The following is a 12,022-nucleotide window of genomic DNA, read 5'->3' on the forward strand; positions in this document are numbered from 1 at the left end:
AATACATGTATACATATATTGCTTGCCAACTTCATATGAGGCCTGATCGTTTGATATGAAAAACAGTTTGTTTTTTAAAATGAAAATTAAACCATAATAACTACAAATTAATTAATGTATTCATTAGCTTGGTGAAAACGTTGTTTGTTAGTATGTTAATTTCATAGTAGTTGATCGATAATTGACTTCTCTGCAAAAAAATATTATGTATGTACAAATACATACGCATTTGAATGCGCATGTAAAGATCCTAAAATGGAATTTCCTTATTCATATAAACATTATTTTTAGTATGAAATGAATTGATACTTTTCTACACTCGTTTATGGTCTTACACCAAAACTCTCAATTCATACGTAGCACTAGAATACTCATAATATGTATAATCATTCCATATAGTAACATTCATGAAACAATTGATGAAGTATATTGGAACCCATGATACAAGCGTCTTGGCAAAATTGGCTGGACTAGAAGTTTCACAGAAGCGTAAATTAATATTCTACATGCAAATAATACATAATTTTTCGATACACTGGTCAGATCTTGACACTTGAGACAAATGACTTGATTGTCAATAGGTCTCTATTTTTAATGTGCTTTACATTTAAAGTTTTCATTTTTTTGATCAATTATTTTTTTATTTATACACCCACAAGAAATATTATAGTACACAGTTTCGCATGCTTTTAATGACTAAATATGTGTTGTGCGATGATAACTACGCTTTTCAGCCATCAAGACACATGTATGTGTTGATACTTATGATATCAATTGTGACAAGGACGAACTAATCGTTGTGTCATAAACAATTTACACACTACGTATTTAGAGAGACATTGTAAAAACATAAAGTACACACAGGATCAATGTACTTCTTACAGAATAACTAACGTGAGCCAAAGGTGTATGAAGTAATTTACAGCTATTATGTGATTGGAAATATCAGTGCACAGTATAACGATCCAATAATAGTCGAGAAATGATCGATTAACGGACATAAAGCTTACCATTCTTCAAAACATGGATGTAAGAGTTGAAAATATGAAACCGATGTCCGTAACACAGACCAGCCAATCAAACAGAAAGTAACAGTAATACATACTGATAATGTGAAAAGGACTGCAACAGCGATGTTATTAAGTTCTAAAACGCCTCCTAGAGCCTAGTTACAACACTGTTGCGGAAATTTGCACAATGCAAGTACGCAGCTGTGACTTTGTGTTTAGTGGTGAATAACATTTATTGAACAATAATGAAGTGCAGCCATAAGTTCTGTTAAAACCTGTGTTAGCAAGACAACAAGCAACTATCTGAAACAGTAAGATTTTCAATTATTACAATTATTATTACCAATTTTTTTTTCTCAAATTGCTTGCAAAGCGTATTTTAAAACTGGGTTCATATATGAAGCCCACACAATGTTTGCCTTAATCTATAATATGCCATAATTAATCTAATATTAACGCTGTTTTGTTTATATCAGAAGATTACATCACGCATCTCACATGCTAGATTTCAACGAAGTAAATAAATTTGAATGCCAAATTCATGGCGTATCAAAATCAAATTTTTTCTTTTGGTGTAAAGAACTTAGTCAGTTTATGGTCTTTAATTATCATCATGATTTCAGTACCAACCTTTATCACAATTCACCTCATTACTTACTTCGGTAAACAACGGAAAATATTAAATGACACAAGATATATACAAATTATTACAGCAAAATATATTAAAAATAAAAAGTCATTGTAGACTACTTTATGCAGTAAAAAAAAAAAAAAAAAACCGCCCTATTATCATCTTTTTTGAGCAATTCTATGAATTGTGAGATACCACAATGTACTCGCGAAAAGCATAAAAACTGTCAGCTTTTTCTCTAGAAGTCTTTTATCGCATAAAGGGGCCTGTTTTATATTTGCTTTTGGTATGTGATATAATTATTTATACAGGTCGAGCGATACAAAATGATACAGTTATGTTGACGGGATACAATTTGGTTAACGTTAATTATTTGCAAAAATATCGAAGTTATTTACATACACTGCCAATCAATATCAATACACTAGCCGGCAGTGTACATAGCTATATTTTAATGTTGGTAAAGCCGTGTATCTTCAGCTTTCGTGCAATGCTGTATATAGCCTCATCCTGTATATATAATCATAAAATGTTTCGCAAGTAATGGCACAAGGCGAGCAAATAGCGCTTCAAGAACAATAAGCAATGTACCGCCAATCAAGATACTTTATGAATTTTCTTATTGAAATGCGTACTAATAATAAGGCATCTCTGCACAAATCAGACCATGACTCAGAATTTCGATTAGTTTACAATAATGGTAGAATTAAGTGGGCAAATTGTTTAGAACTGGTTTAGAATCACCAACAAATGTTACAAAATAATATAAAAATTAAACCGGCAACAACAGTAGTTGTGATAAAACTTGTAAGAAGATTCAATACAATTACTAGTCATATAGATATAAGGAGAAATGTAGCTGCATCTAGTGCCGAGCTGAGACTCGTTTTATCATATTCAACCTGTATCGCGGCTTATTTAGAGTCAAAATTCAAACACGACACTAGTAAGTAAACGCTAATTGCAAAGGCTATTAACTGAAAGAATTTTTTACAGAGCGAGTATAGAGATCAATTGATCATCAAGAAAAAACTGTAGTACTTTTTTTTCGTCCCAGTCTACATTAGCGATTTTTAATGGAATTTGAAAACTGTCTTTGTTTTAATTCAAGTTCTAGGAATGTGTTTAGATACACAATTTGCTCCTTGCTTACCATCCAATCTTATCAAGTCACTTAATCATTATTATTTCAACATAGTAACTCTCTTTGGTACTACAGATTAACTATAAAAACAAGTGAAACGGCGTATCAAAATCTGATAACTCCAATAGTGATAACGTAATAACAATGCCAATAATCTTCACACGAGATATACCGTATTAGCTATCCAATATCCTTATACATATTGATAATTGTCTTTTGCCGCAAGCAAAGGTAATTTTTCTATGCTCTGCTTGAGATCAAAGCTGTGCAACCAGTCTGAGCTCGGCTTTGCTTTAACACCACAGAAGCTTAACCCACAAAAATCAGCAGCGTTCTGTATTGCCCCTCTGTGAAAGGGATTACCTTGCTTGAAGTGTTTGTAACGACCTGCGTTCATACGTTCATTGGTCGTCATACCCAGGACCATGATCTAAGGATAAAAATTAACTCATTCAACATTTCCATTACGAAATCCAAGTACACAATACAAGTATGGTTCAAAAAATTAATGGAAAAAACCTTAAGAAATGGAATTATTTACCTGGTAGCACTGACAAGCCAACAACGTTCCTACCCAAAAAGAATGAAGTGCTGTATTTGCAGATACCCAAGCTACCCACGCGTCGCAAGTAGCTGCTGATACCAAGTAATTATCTGGACTGTGGCCATTTGTGAGATTACTCCAACACTCAAACTGCCAGTATTGTACGCTTGCTGACAAAACCACAATACACAAGGCTAGTAGAGATGCCAAGAATCCGAGGAAATATTTATGATTGTTTGCTCCTAAGGATGAAATTTTTTAATGGAAACAACGTGTAATATGAAGAATTTTGAAACTTGGGTAAACTCCATCGTACACGTACCAATGCAGTTATTCACCCAAGGACAGTGGTGGTCGAATCGAGCAACACAGCGATCACAAGAAGAACAATGCTTTGAGCGCATCGGTCTTCTAACCAAGCAACTACTGCAAAACCATTGCGGTTCAAAACCACCAGATTCTGCCAACGCAATAATTGTCTGAAATATGTATAACTTACAACTTAGGCTTGTAGAAAAAAAGTACTTTTTATATTAATGACATGGAAGTTCGTTTGAAAAAATTCTTCTAGCCTGATAAAATGAACTAGCTATTCATATGTTGAGTATAAGTTTTCAAGTGAATTTCGCACGTGCAAACATCAAACATATTCAGTACATACATTTAATTTGTCTTCATGCGTTGCTGTAATCACTCCTGGATTTCCCCTCCATGATTTTAAAAAGCATGTCCACAAAGGTACGGATCCAACAACTAACATGAACCACAGATACCAGGCTGCATGTACTCCCAGCCAAAATATCCATGTTATATATATCCACATCTGTAATTTGTTAGAAATATCTCTGAACTTACATTCTTTAAATAGTCGACTGGTCAAAGACTTGTATTCTAATTTATATATTTGATGACTTTTTGATTACTATATAAATATTCACCTTTGTAGCCAGGTATATTGACATGGGCAAAATGTGAAAAAGACGTTCGTCAAACAGAAAGTGATTCGCCAAGTAGACGGCTATGTAGATGGTGAGGAAGGCACCTAATTTTGCTAAATAATCAAATCCACTTTGGAGGACTAATCCGATGATGTAAAACACGAAGAACGGAGTGCTGACCATACAATACCATCTCACTCTCTGAAAATCATGATAAAATAATAATTTTAGGCATTATGAGGTTTTTAATAATATGAAACTAATGTACCTCGTTCCATATAAATTATTAATTTACAACTATTATTGTAATTTACTAAGCACTGAGGAAAAAATTTCATAACTGTTATCAAGTTGTCATAATACATCGAGAATTATTAGGCAACGGTTTTTATCAATGATACTTCAAGGATTATTAGACTGGTATAAAAAGAATGGTTCAAAATTGTAATCGAGTTTCATGCAATGTAGGTGTCATTCAACAAGAGCATATTACAATACAATCGATATCGATCACTTAGAGTTCATCAATTTTCCCTGTGGTCCTCTCCTTCTACAAATAAAATCATTCACATGACAATAATTCACTGTAATTGAAAGAGGGAAACAAATTTAGTCTAATTGAGAGTATAATATTACTACGATATATCACATATAGTTATAGCTCACGATGCTTATTCCAACAATTATTCACTGTGCTACGTATATCAATAACCACCCAACTATTAATTAAAGCTTGTTTAAGTTCTATGTTACCATAAAGTGGCTTGTACAAATAAAATATCTTTGACTGTTTCATTGGCCGTACTTTTCCACGTGGTGCGAATGGATTATCAAACTGTTATACCTTGTCTCTGCACCATGCTCTTGTGCGTCCTTGTTTCTCCTTAATTTCTTGACTTATCTTATGACCCAGCCACACTGCTCCTATATGTGGACTCAACAAGCTTTGAGGTGTTTCATTTTGAAAGTTGGGAACATCTAATGATGCCCCACTGTGAACTAACGTTGATATGGCAGTGTTGTTCTTTGCTATAATGGCCCAATGCAAGGCTGTATTACCATGGAGGTTGTCTGTGAGTGAATTTGATGCACCCAGGGTTAATAACAATCGGGTTGGATCTAGACTGTAAGATATAATTATTGAATGATCATCCTGTCGTTATATACAGGATGTTGTAAAGCATTTTGAGCGTTTACCTTGTAAATGTACATTTTATTATCAATAAGAAATCTACAATCTTCAGATTTACATACCTATTCACTTTATATGCACTCCACATTAACGGAGTCATGGCGCTTCTATCAGGCATATTTGGATTAACTCCTTTTGCGACTAGATATGCAACGATAGCTGTATGACCGAACTGAGCTGCCAAATGAATGCATGAAAATCCTTCCGAGTCTCTCAAAGAAGGATCAGCACCTGCTCTTAGCAATAATACGACCGTTGGTAGGTGTCCTTGCCTAAAAATTTTTATATAGTATTGAGTGAAAACTATTAAATGAATGAGATTACTTTCTACTTTTCAGAATGTTGTTGATCAAAAACCAACCTTGTGGCCCAATGAAGCGGAGTCGAGGCTAATTCTCCACCGATTGCATCGACGATAGCGCCTTTGGCAATAAGATATTTGACAATTTCCTTCCGATTGTTGATCGAAGCCCAATGCAAGAGAGTAACAGTCTCCGAATCTGGTTGATTCACATTTGCCCCAGCTTCAACTAATTCAGTAACTCGCTCCAAGGCGCCATACTGTGTTGAATGTTATTATAATAGTCAGATATATTGATAAACATTCTCAAGTGGTTTAATATTTTATCAAGTATATAAGTATATATTATATTCTTGGCTATCGAAATAAACAGAACATCTGACTGAATTTTGATAATCTCTCTAATGATTGACTAACAATGCACATTTTTATACGTCAGTTATACAAGTGACTGGTTACCTGTGTAGCTCTGACAATGTCGTACGTGCTACAATCCTGAGTAGCAGGACGCGTTGGCTCCTGTTGTATACTACTTGGATCTTCCGGTTCACCACTGCCTTCGCCCTGACAGGCAGTTTGCATTTGTAGGGCATACATGCTGAATTTTTTGTATAATACTCAGAACAAAATACACGTGATTAGTTACGTAGTTGAACGAAACCTCAAGTCACAATCACTGCACATTCTTGAATTGAATTATCTACAAAAGCACCACTGTATAAGACAAATCACAGGTTATGTGGCTCACTCGGCGGTGTTAAAATGACGGTGACGAATTGATTTTTCTGACATACAATCAATACAGTGGATGGATTCGAGTTAGAGAATTCTCACTTTACGAGTCAAGAGATCCCCGTCGAAGATCGTCCGTAGTCAGTAATCCCGATTTGCAATGTTAGATACAAAATCAAGTTCACGACAACACTTGACTGCCGAAGGGTGGGGCGCCGGTATGTGGCACGCCAACTTCGCGTCCCGATGACAGGATTGATACTCGGCCGATTTTCTCGTCGACCAAAGGCAGGGTTTGCTGTTTGCAGAAGATTCACTACTCGGACTTTCGGAGCGGTCGCGAGATAACGCTTATTGAGTAATCGTTAATAACAACATTACAACAGGGTGCTGACTGATTTTACTTTGCTGATAATAATAATTGAAACCGTCACGTGCATTGGACTCTTAAATTTATCATGTTATTAAATGACGTAGAAAACCGAGTATGAAACTTACGCACCGCGGCCGGTCTACTTTATATCAGATGCAACTAAAAGTAGTCCTCCCACTGTTGGAGATACCAAGCGTTGATATATATTGCCCTCCGGCTTGAACTCGAGGCAGTCTCACTAGATTGACAGAAAATACATGTCTTCGCCAGACACTCTCTGTAGATCTCTGGTTTTCAACGCCCATTCGGGACACTTCGGAACTCTTATGGGAATCCATCTCTGCTCTCAAAAAGTATAATGAGCTATGGGATGGTTCACGATGGTTCTGGGAGCTGAAAATATATTGCATCGCGCGGTTACTTAGAGTATCTCATCAGTTAACGTCAACGGTCAACGTGGTAGCCGACATATCGTAACCGATAGACGACTGACGTACCGACGCTTAAAAATTTCCGTCGGAGAAAAATAACGTTTTCTCCGTTAGCCTCGTGGAAGTACTTTGAGTGAATACGGCGAGCATTGAAACGAATATCCATTCTGTCTGACTCGCAGACGTTGGAAAAACCCGGTAGACTACGCGCAATCGAATATATAGCGCCTCAACAGATTTGTTCTGGCATTTTGAAAAATCGTCAAAAAAGAGACCAAAAAACTGCAGAGGCCTGATTTTTGTCTTCCATTTTGGGGCGGAAAGATTTTCAGCTCGAAATCGATTACGACGCAGCTCTCTAGACCAATTGGAACCCCAAAAACTCAGGAAACGCAGCGAAAGGTCCGTAGGACAAGCAGCAGAAAAAGTAGGCAGTACGTCTTCGGTTTTTCGGCTGTTACTCTCATTCCGTTGATCGCAACGTATTAGGACTGCGCCCAATCGATTTCTCTCGCAAAATTACGTCGGAATAGTGCCAGAAAGACTTGATTCCAGCACTTTTCATAATCACGAAAATTTTCGCCAAAAATACAAACCTTCCTTTTTTTTTCACCAAAAAATTTTTCGTCTCAGAATTGATTCGTATGACTCTTTCCCGATCAATTGGACCACCAGGAACTCAGAAAACACAGCAAAAAGAGCGTGGGATCAACAGGAGAGAAGTTACGAAGGAAAAAGCACCTGCCGAAAAATGTCGAAAACACAGGTTCTCGTTTTTTGGCTGTAACTTTTGATGCGTTGATCGCAGCGTATTGGGACTGCGCCCAATCGATTTCTCTTGCAAAATTACGTCTGATTAGTGCTACGATTAATTGATCCCAGCACTTTTCGAAATCGCGAAAATTTTCGCCAAAAATACAAAGGGGTTAACCTTCCTTTTTTTTTCATCAAAAAATTTTTCGTCTCAGAATCGATTCGTATGACTCTTTCCCGATCAATTGGACCACCAGGAACTCAGAAAACACAGCAAGAAGAGCGTGGGATCAACAGGAGAGAGGTTACGAAGGAAAAAGCACCTGCTGAAAAATGTCGAACACACAGGTTCTCGTTTTTTGGCTGTAACTTTTGATGCGTTGATCGCAGCGTATTGGGACTGCGCCCAATCGATTTCTCTCTCAAAATTACGTCGGAATAGTGCCAGAAAGACTTGATTCCAGCACTTTTCAAAATCGCGAAAATTTTCGCCAAAAATGGAAAGGGGTTAGCCTTACTTTTTTTTTTGGCAAAAAACTTTTGGTCTCAGATTCGATTCAAACGATCCTTATCCGACCAATTGGACCCTCAGGAACTCAGAAATCGCAGCGAAAATAGCGTAGGACCAACAGGAGTGAAATGGCGAGCGAAAAAGCACCTGCTGAAAAATGTCGAAAATTCAGGTTCCGGTTTTTTGGCTGTAACTTTTGATGCGTTGATCGCAGCGTATTGGGACTGCGCCCAATCGATTTCTCTCGCAAAATTGCGTCGGAATAGTGCCAAAAAGACTTGATTCCAGCACTTTTCAAAATCGCGAAAATTTTCGCCAAAAATGGAAAGGGGTTAGCCTTACTTTTTTTTTTGGCAAAAAACTTTTGGTCTCAGATTCGATTCAAACGATCCTTATCCGACCAATTGGACCCTCAGGAACTCAGAAATCGCAGAGAAAAAAGCGTAGGACCAACAGGAGAGAAATGGCGAGCGAAAAAGCACCTGCTGAAAAATGTCGAAAATTCAGGTTCTGGTTTTTTGGCTGTAACTTTTGATGCGTTGATCGCAGCGTGTTGGGACTGCGCCCAATCGATTTCTCTCGCAAAATTACGTCCGATCAGTGCTACAATTAATTGATTCCAGCACTTTTCAAAATCGCGAAAATTTTCGCCAAAAATGGAAAGGGGTTAGCCTTACTTTTTTTTTTGGCAAAAAACTTTTGGTCTCAGATTCGATTCAAACGATCCTTATCCGACCAATTGGGCTCTCAGGAACTCAGAAATCGCAGCGAAAGGAGCGTAGGACCAACAGGAGTGAAATGGCGAGCGAAAAAGCACCTGCTGAAAAATGTCGAAAATTCAGGTTCCGGTTTTTTGGCTGTAACTTTTGATGCGTTGATCGCAGCGTATTGGGACTGCGCCCAATCGATTTCTCTCGCAAAATTGCGTCGGAATAGTGCCAAAAAGACTTGATTCCAGCACTTTTCAAAATCGCGAAAATTTTCGCCAAAAATGGAAAGGGGTTAGCCTTACTTTTTTTTTTGGCAAAAAACTTTTGGTCTCAGATTCGATTCAAACGATCCTTATCCGACCAATTGGACCCTCAGGAACTCAGAAATCGCAGAGAAAAAAGCGTAGGACCAACAGGAGAGAAATGGCGAGCGAAAAAGCACCTGCTGAAAAATGTCGAAAATTCAGGTTCTGGTTTTTTGGCTGTAACTTTTGATGCGTTGATCGCAGCGTGTTGGGACTGCGCCCAATCGATTTCTCTCGCAAAATTACGTCCGATCAGTGCTACAATTAATTGATTCCAGCACTTTTCAAAATCGCGAAAATTTTCGCCAAAAATGGAAAGGGGTTAGCCTTACTTTTTTTTTTGGCAAAAAACTTTTGGTCTCAGATTCGATTCAAACGATCCTTATCCGACCAATTGGGCTCTCAGGAACTCAGAAATCGCAGCGAAAGGAGCGTAGGACCAACAGGAGTGAAATGGCGAGCGAAAAAGCACCTGCTGAAAAATGTCGAAAATTCAGGTTCTGGTTTTTTGGCTGTAACTTTTGATGCGTTGATCGCAGCGTATTGGGACAGCGCCCAATCGATTTCTCTCGAAAAATTACGTCCGATCAGTGCTTCAATTATTTGATTCCAGCACTTTTCAAAATCGCGAAAATTTTCGCCAAAAATACAAAGGGGTTAACCTTCCTTTTCTTTTCACCAAAAAAGTTTTCGTCTCAGAATTGATTCGTATGACTCTTTTCCGATCAACTGGACCACCAGGAACTCAGAGAACACAACAAAAAGAGCGTGGGATCAACAGGAGAGAAATTACGAAGGAAAAAGCACCTGCTGAAAAATGTCGAAAACACAGGTTCTCGTTTATTGGCTGTTACTTTTGATGCGTTGATCGCAGCGTATTGGGACTGCGCCCAATCGATTTCTCTTGCAAAATTACGTCTGATTAGTGCTACGATTAATTGATTCCAGCACTTTTCAAAATCGCGAAAATTTTCGCCAAAAATACAAAGGGGTTAACCTTCCTTTTCTTTTCACCAAAAAATTTTTCGTCTCAGAATCGATTCGTATGACTCTTTCCCGATCAATTGGACCACCAGGAACTCAAAAACACAGCAAAAAGAGCGTGGGATCAACAGGAAAGAGGTTACGAAGGAAAAAGCACCTGCTGAAAAATGTCGAACACACAGGTTCTCGTTTTTTGGCTGTAACTTTTGATGCGTTGATCGCAGCGTATTGGGACTGCGCCCAATCGATGTCTCTCGCAAAATTACGTCGGAATAGTGCCAGAAAGACTTGATTCCAGCACTTTTCAAAATCGCGAAAATTTTCGCCAAAAATGGAAAGGGGTTAGCCTTACTTTTTTTTTTGGCAAAAAACTTTTGGTCTCAGATTCGATTCAAACGATCCTTATCCGACCAATTGGACCCTCAGGAACTCAGAAATCGCAGAGAAAAGAGCGTAGGACCAACAGGAGAGAAATGGCGAGCGAAAAAGCACCTGCTGAAAAATGTCGAAAATTCAGGTTCCGGTTTTTTGGCTGTAACTTTTGATGCGTTGATCGCAGCGTATTGGGACTGCGCCCAATCGATTTCTCTCGCAAAATTACGTCGGAATAGTGCCAGAGAGACTTGATTCCAGCACTTTTCAAAATCGCGAAAATTTTCGCCAAAAATGGAAAGGGGTTAGCCTTACTTTTTTTTTCGGCAAAAAACTTTTGGTCTCAGATTCGATTCAAACGATCCTTATCCGACCAATTGGACCCTCAGGAACTCAGAAATCGCAGCGAAAAAAGCGTAGGACCAACAGGAGTGAAACGGCGAGCGAAAAAGCACCTGCTGAAAAATGTCGAAAATTCAGGTTCTGGTTTTTTGGCTGTAACTTTTGATGCGTTGATCGCAGCGTGTTGGGACTGCGCCCAATCGATTTCTCTCGCAAAATTACGTCCGATCAGTGCTACAATTAATTGATTCCAGCACTTTTCAAAATCGCGAAAATTTTCGCCAAAAATGGAAAGGGGTTAGCCTTACTTTTTTTTTTGGCAAAAAACTTTTGGTCTCAGATTCGATTCAAACGATCCTTATCCGACCAATTGGGCTCTCAGGAACTCAGAAATCGCAGCGAAAGGAGCGTAGGACCAACAGGAGTGAAATGGCGAGCGAAAAAGCACCTGCTGAAAAATGTCGAAAATTCAGGTTCTGGTTTTTTGGCTGTAACTTTTGATGCGTTGATCGCAGCGTATTGGGACAGCGCCCAATCGATTTCTCTCGAAAAATTACGTCCGATCAGTGCTTCAATTATTTGATTCCAGCACTTTTCAAAATCGCGAAAATTTTCGCCAAAAATACAAAGGGGTTAACCTTCCTTTTCTTTTCACCAAAAAAGTTTTCGTCTCAGAATTGATTCGTATGACTCTTTTCCGATCAACTGGACCACCAGGAACTCAGAAAACACAACAAGAAGAGCGTGGG

General features: G+C 38.2%; 1 protein-coding gene across 1 annotated transcript; it reads right to left on the reverse strand.

Annotated features, from left to right (window-relative positions):
• Positions 1-1,374: 1,374 nt before the first annotated feature.
• LOC124307190 (palmitoyltransferase Hip14) lies at positions 1,375-7,103 on the reverse strand. Its single transcript, XM_046768638.1, has 9 exons — positions 6,220-7,103; positions 5,821-6,020; positions 5,522-5,731; positions 5,112-5,391; positions 4,268-4,468; positions 3,991-4,152; positions 3,652-3,808; positions 3,327-3,571; positions 1,375-3,215 (listed from the first exon to the last, which is right to left on the reverse strand). Exons 1-9 carry the CDS (start codon positions 6,355-6,357, stop codon positions 2,979-2,981), a joined length of 1,830 nt encoding a protein of 609 aa, XP_046624594.1. The 5' UTR covers positions 6,358-7,103; the 3' UTR covers positions 1,375-2,978.
• Positions 7,104-12,022: the final 4,919 nt, after the last annotated feature.

This window comes from Neodiprion virginianus, chromosome 6 (assembly GCF_021901495.1).
Source record: "Neodiprion virginianus isolate iyNeoVirg1 chromosome 6, iyNeoVirg1.1, whole genome shotgun sequence".
Lineage (NCBI taxonomy): Eukaryota > Metazoa > Arthropoda > Insecta > Hymenoptera > Diprionidae > Neodiprion > Neodiprion virginianus.

Excerpts from the sequence above, each read along its gene's own strand:
- LOC124307190 (XM_046768638.1), bottom strand. The coding sequence starts at position 6,357 with ATGTATGCCCTACAAATGCAAACTGCCTGTCAGGGCGAAGGCAGTGGT. Across the intron at positions 5,392-5,521 it reads AGTGCATATAAAGTGAATAG|TCTAGATCCAACCCGATTGT; the intron begins GTATGTAAATCT and ends TATATCTTACAG. Across the intron at positions 3,216-3,326 it reads TGGCTTGTCAGTGCTACCAG|ATCATGGTCCTGGGTATGAC; the intron begins GTAAATAATTCC and ends TTTTATCCTTAG.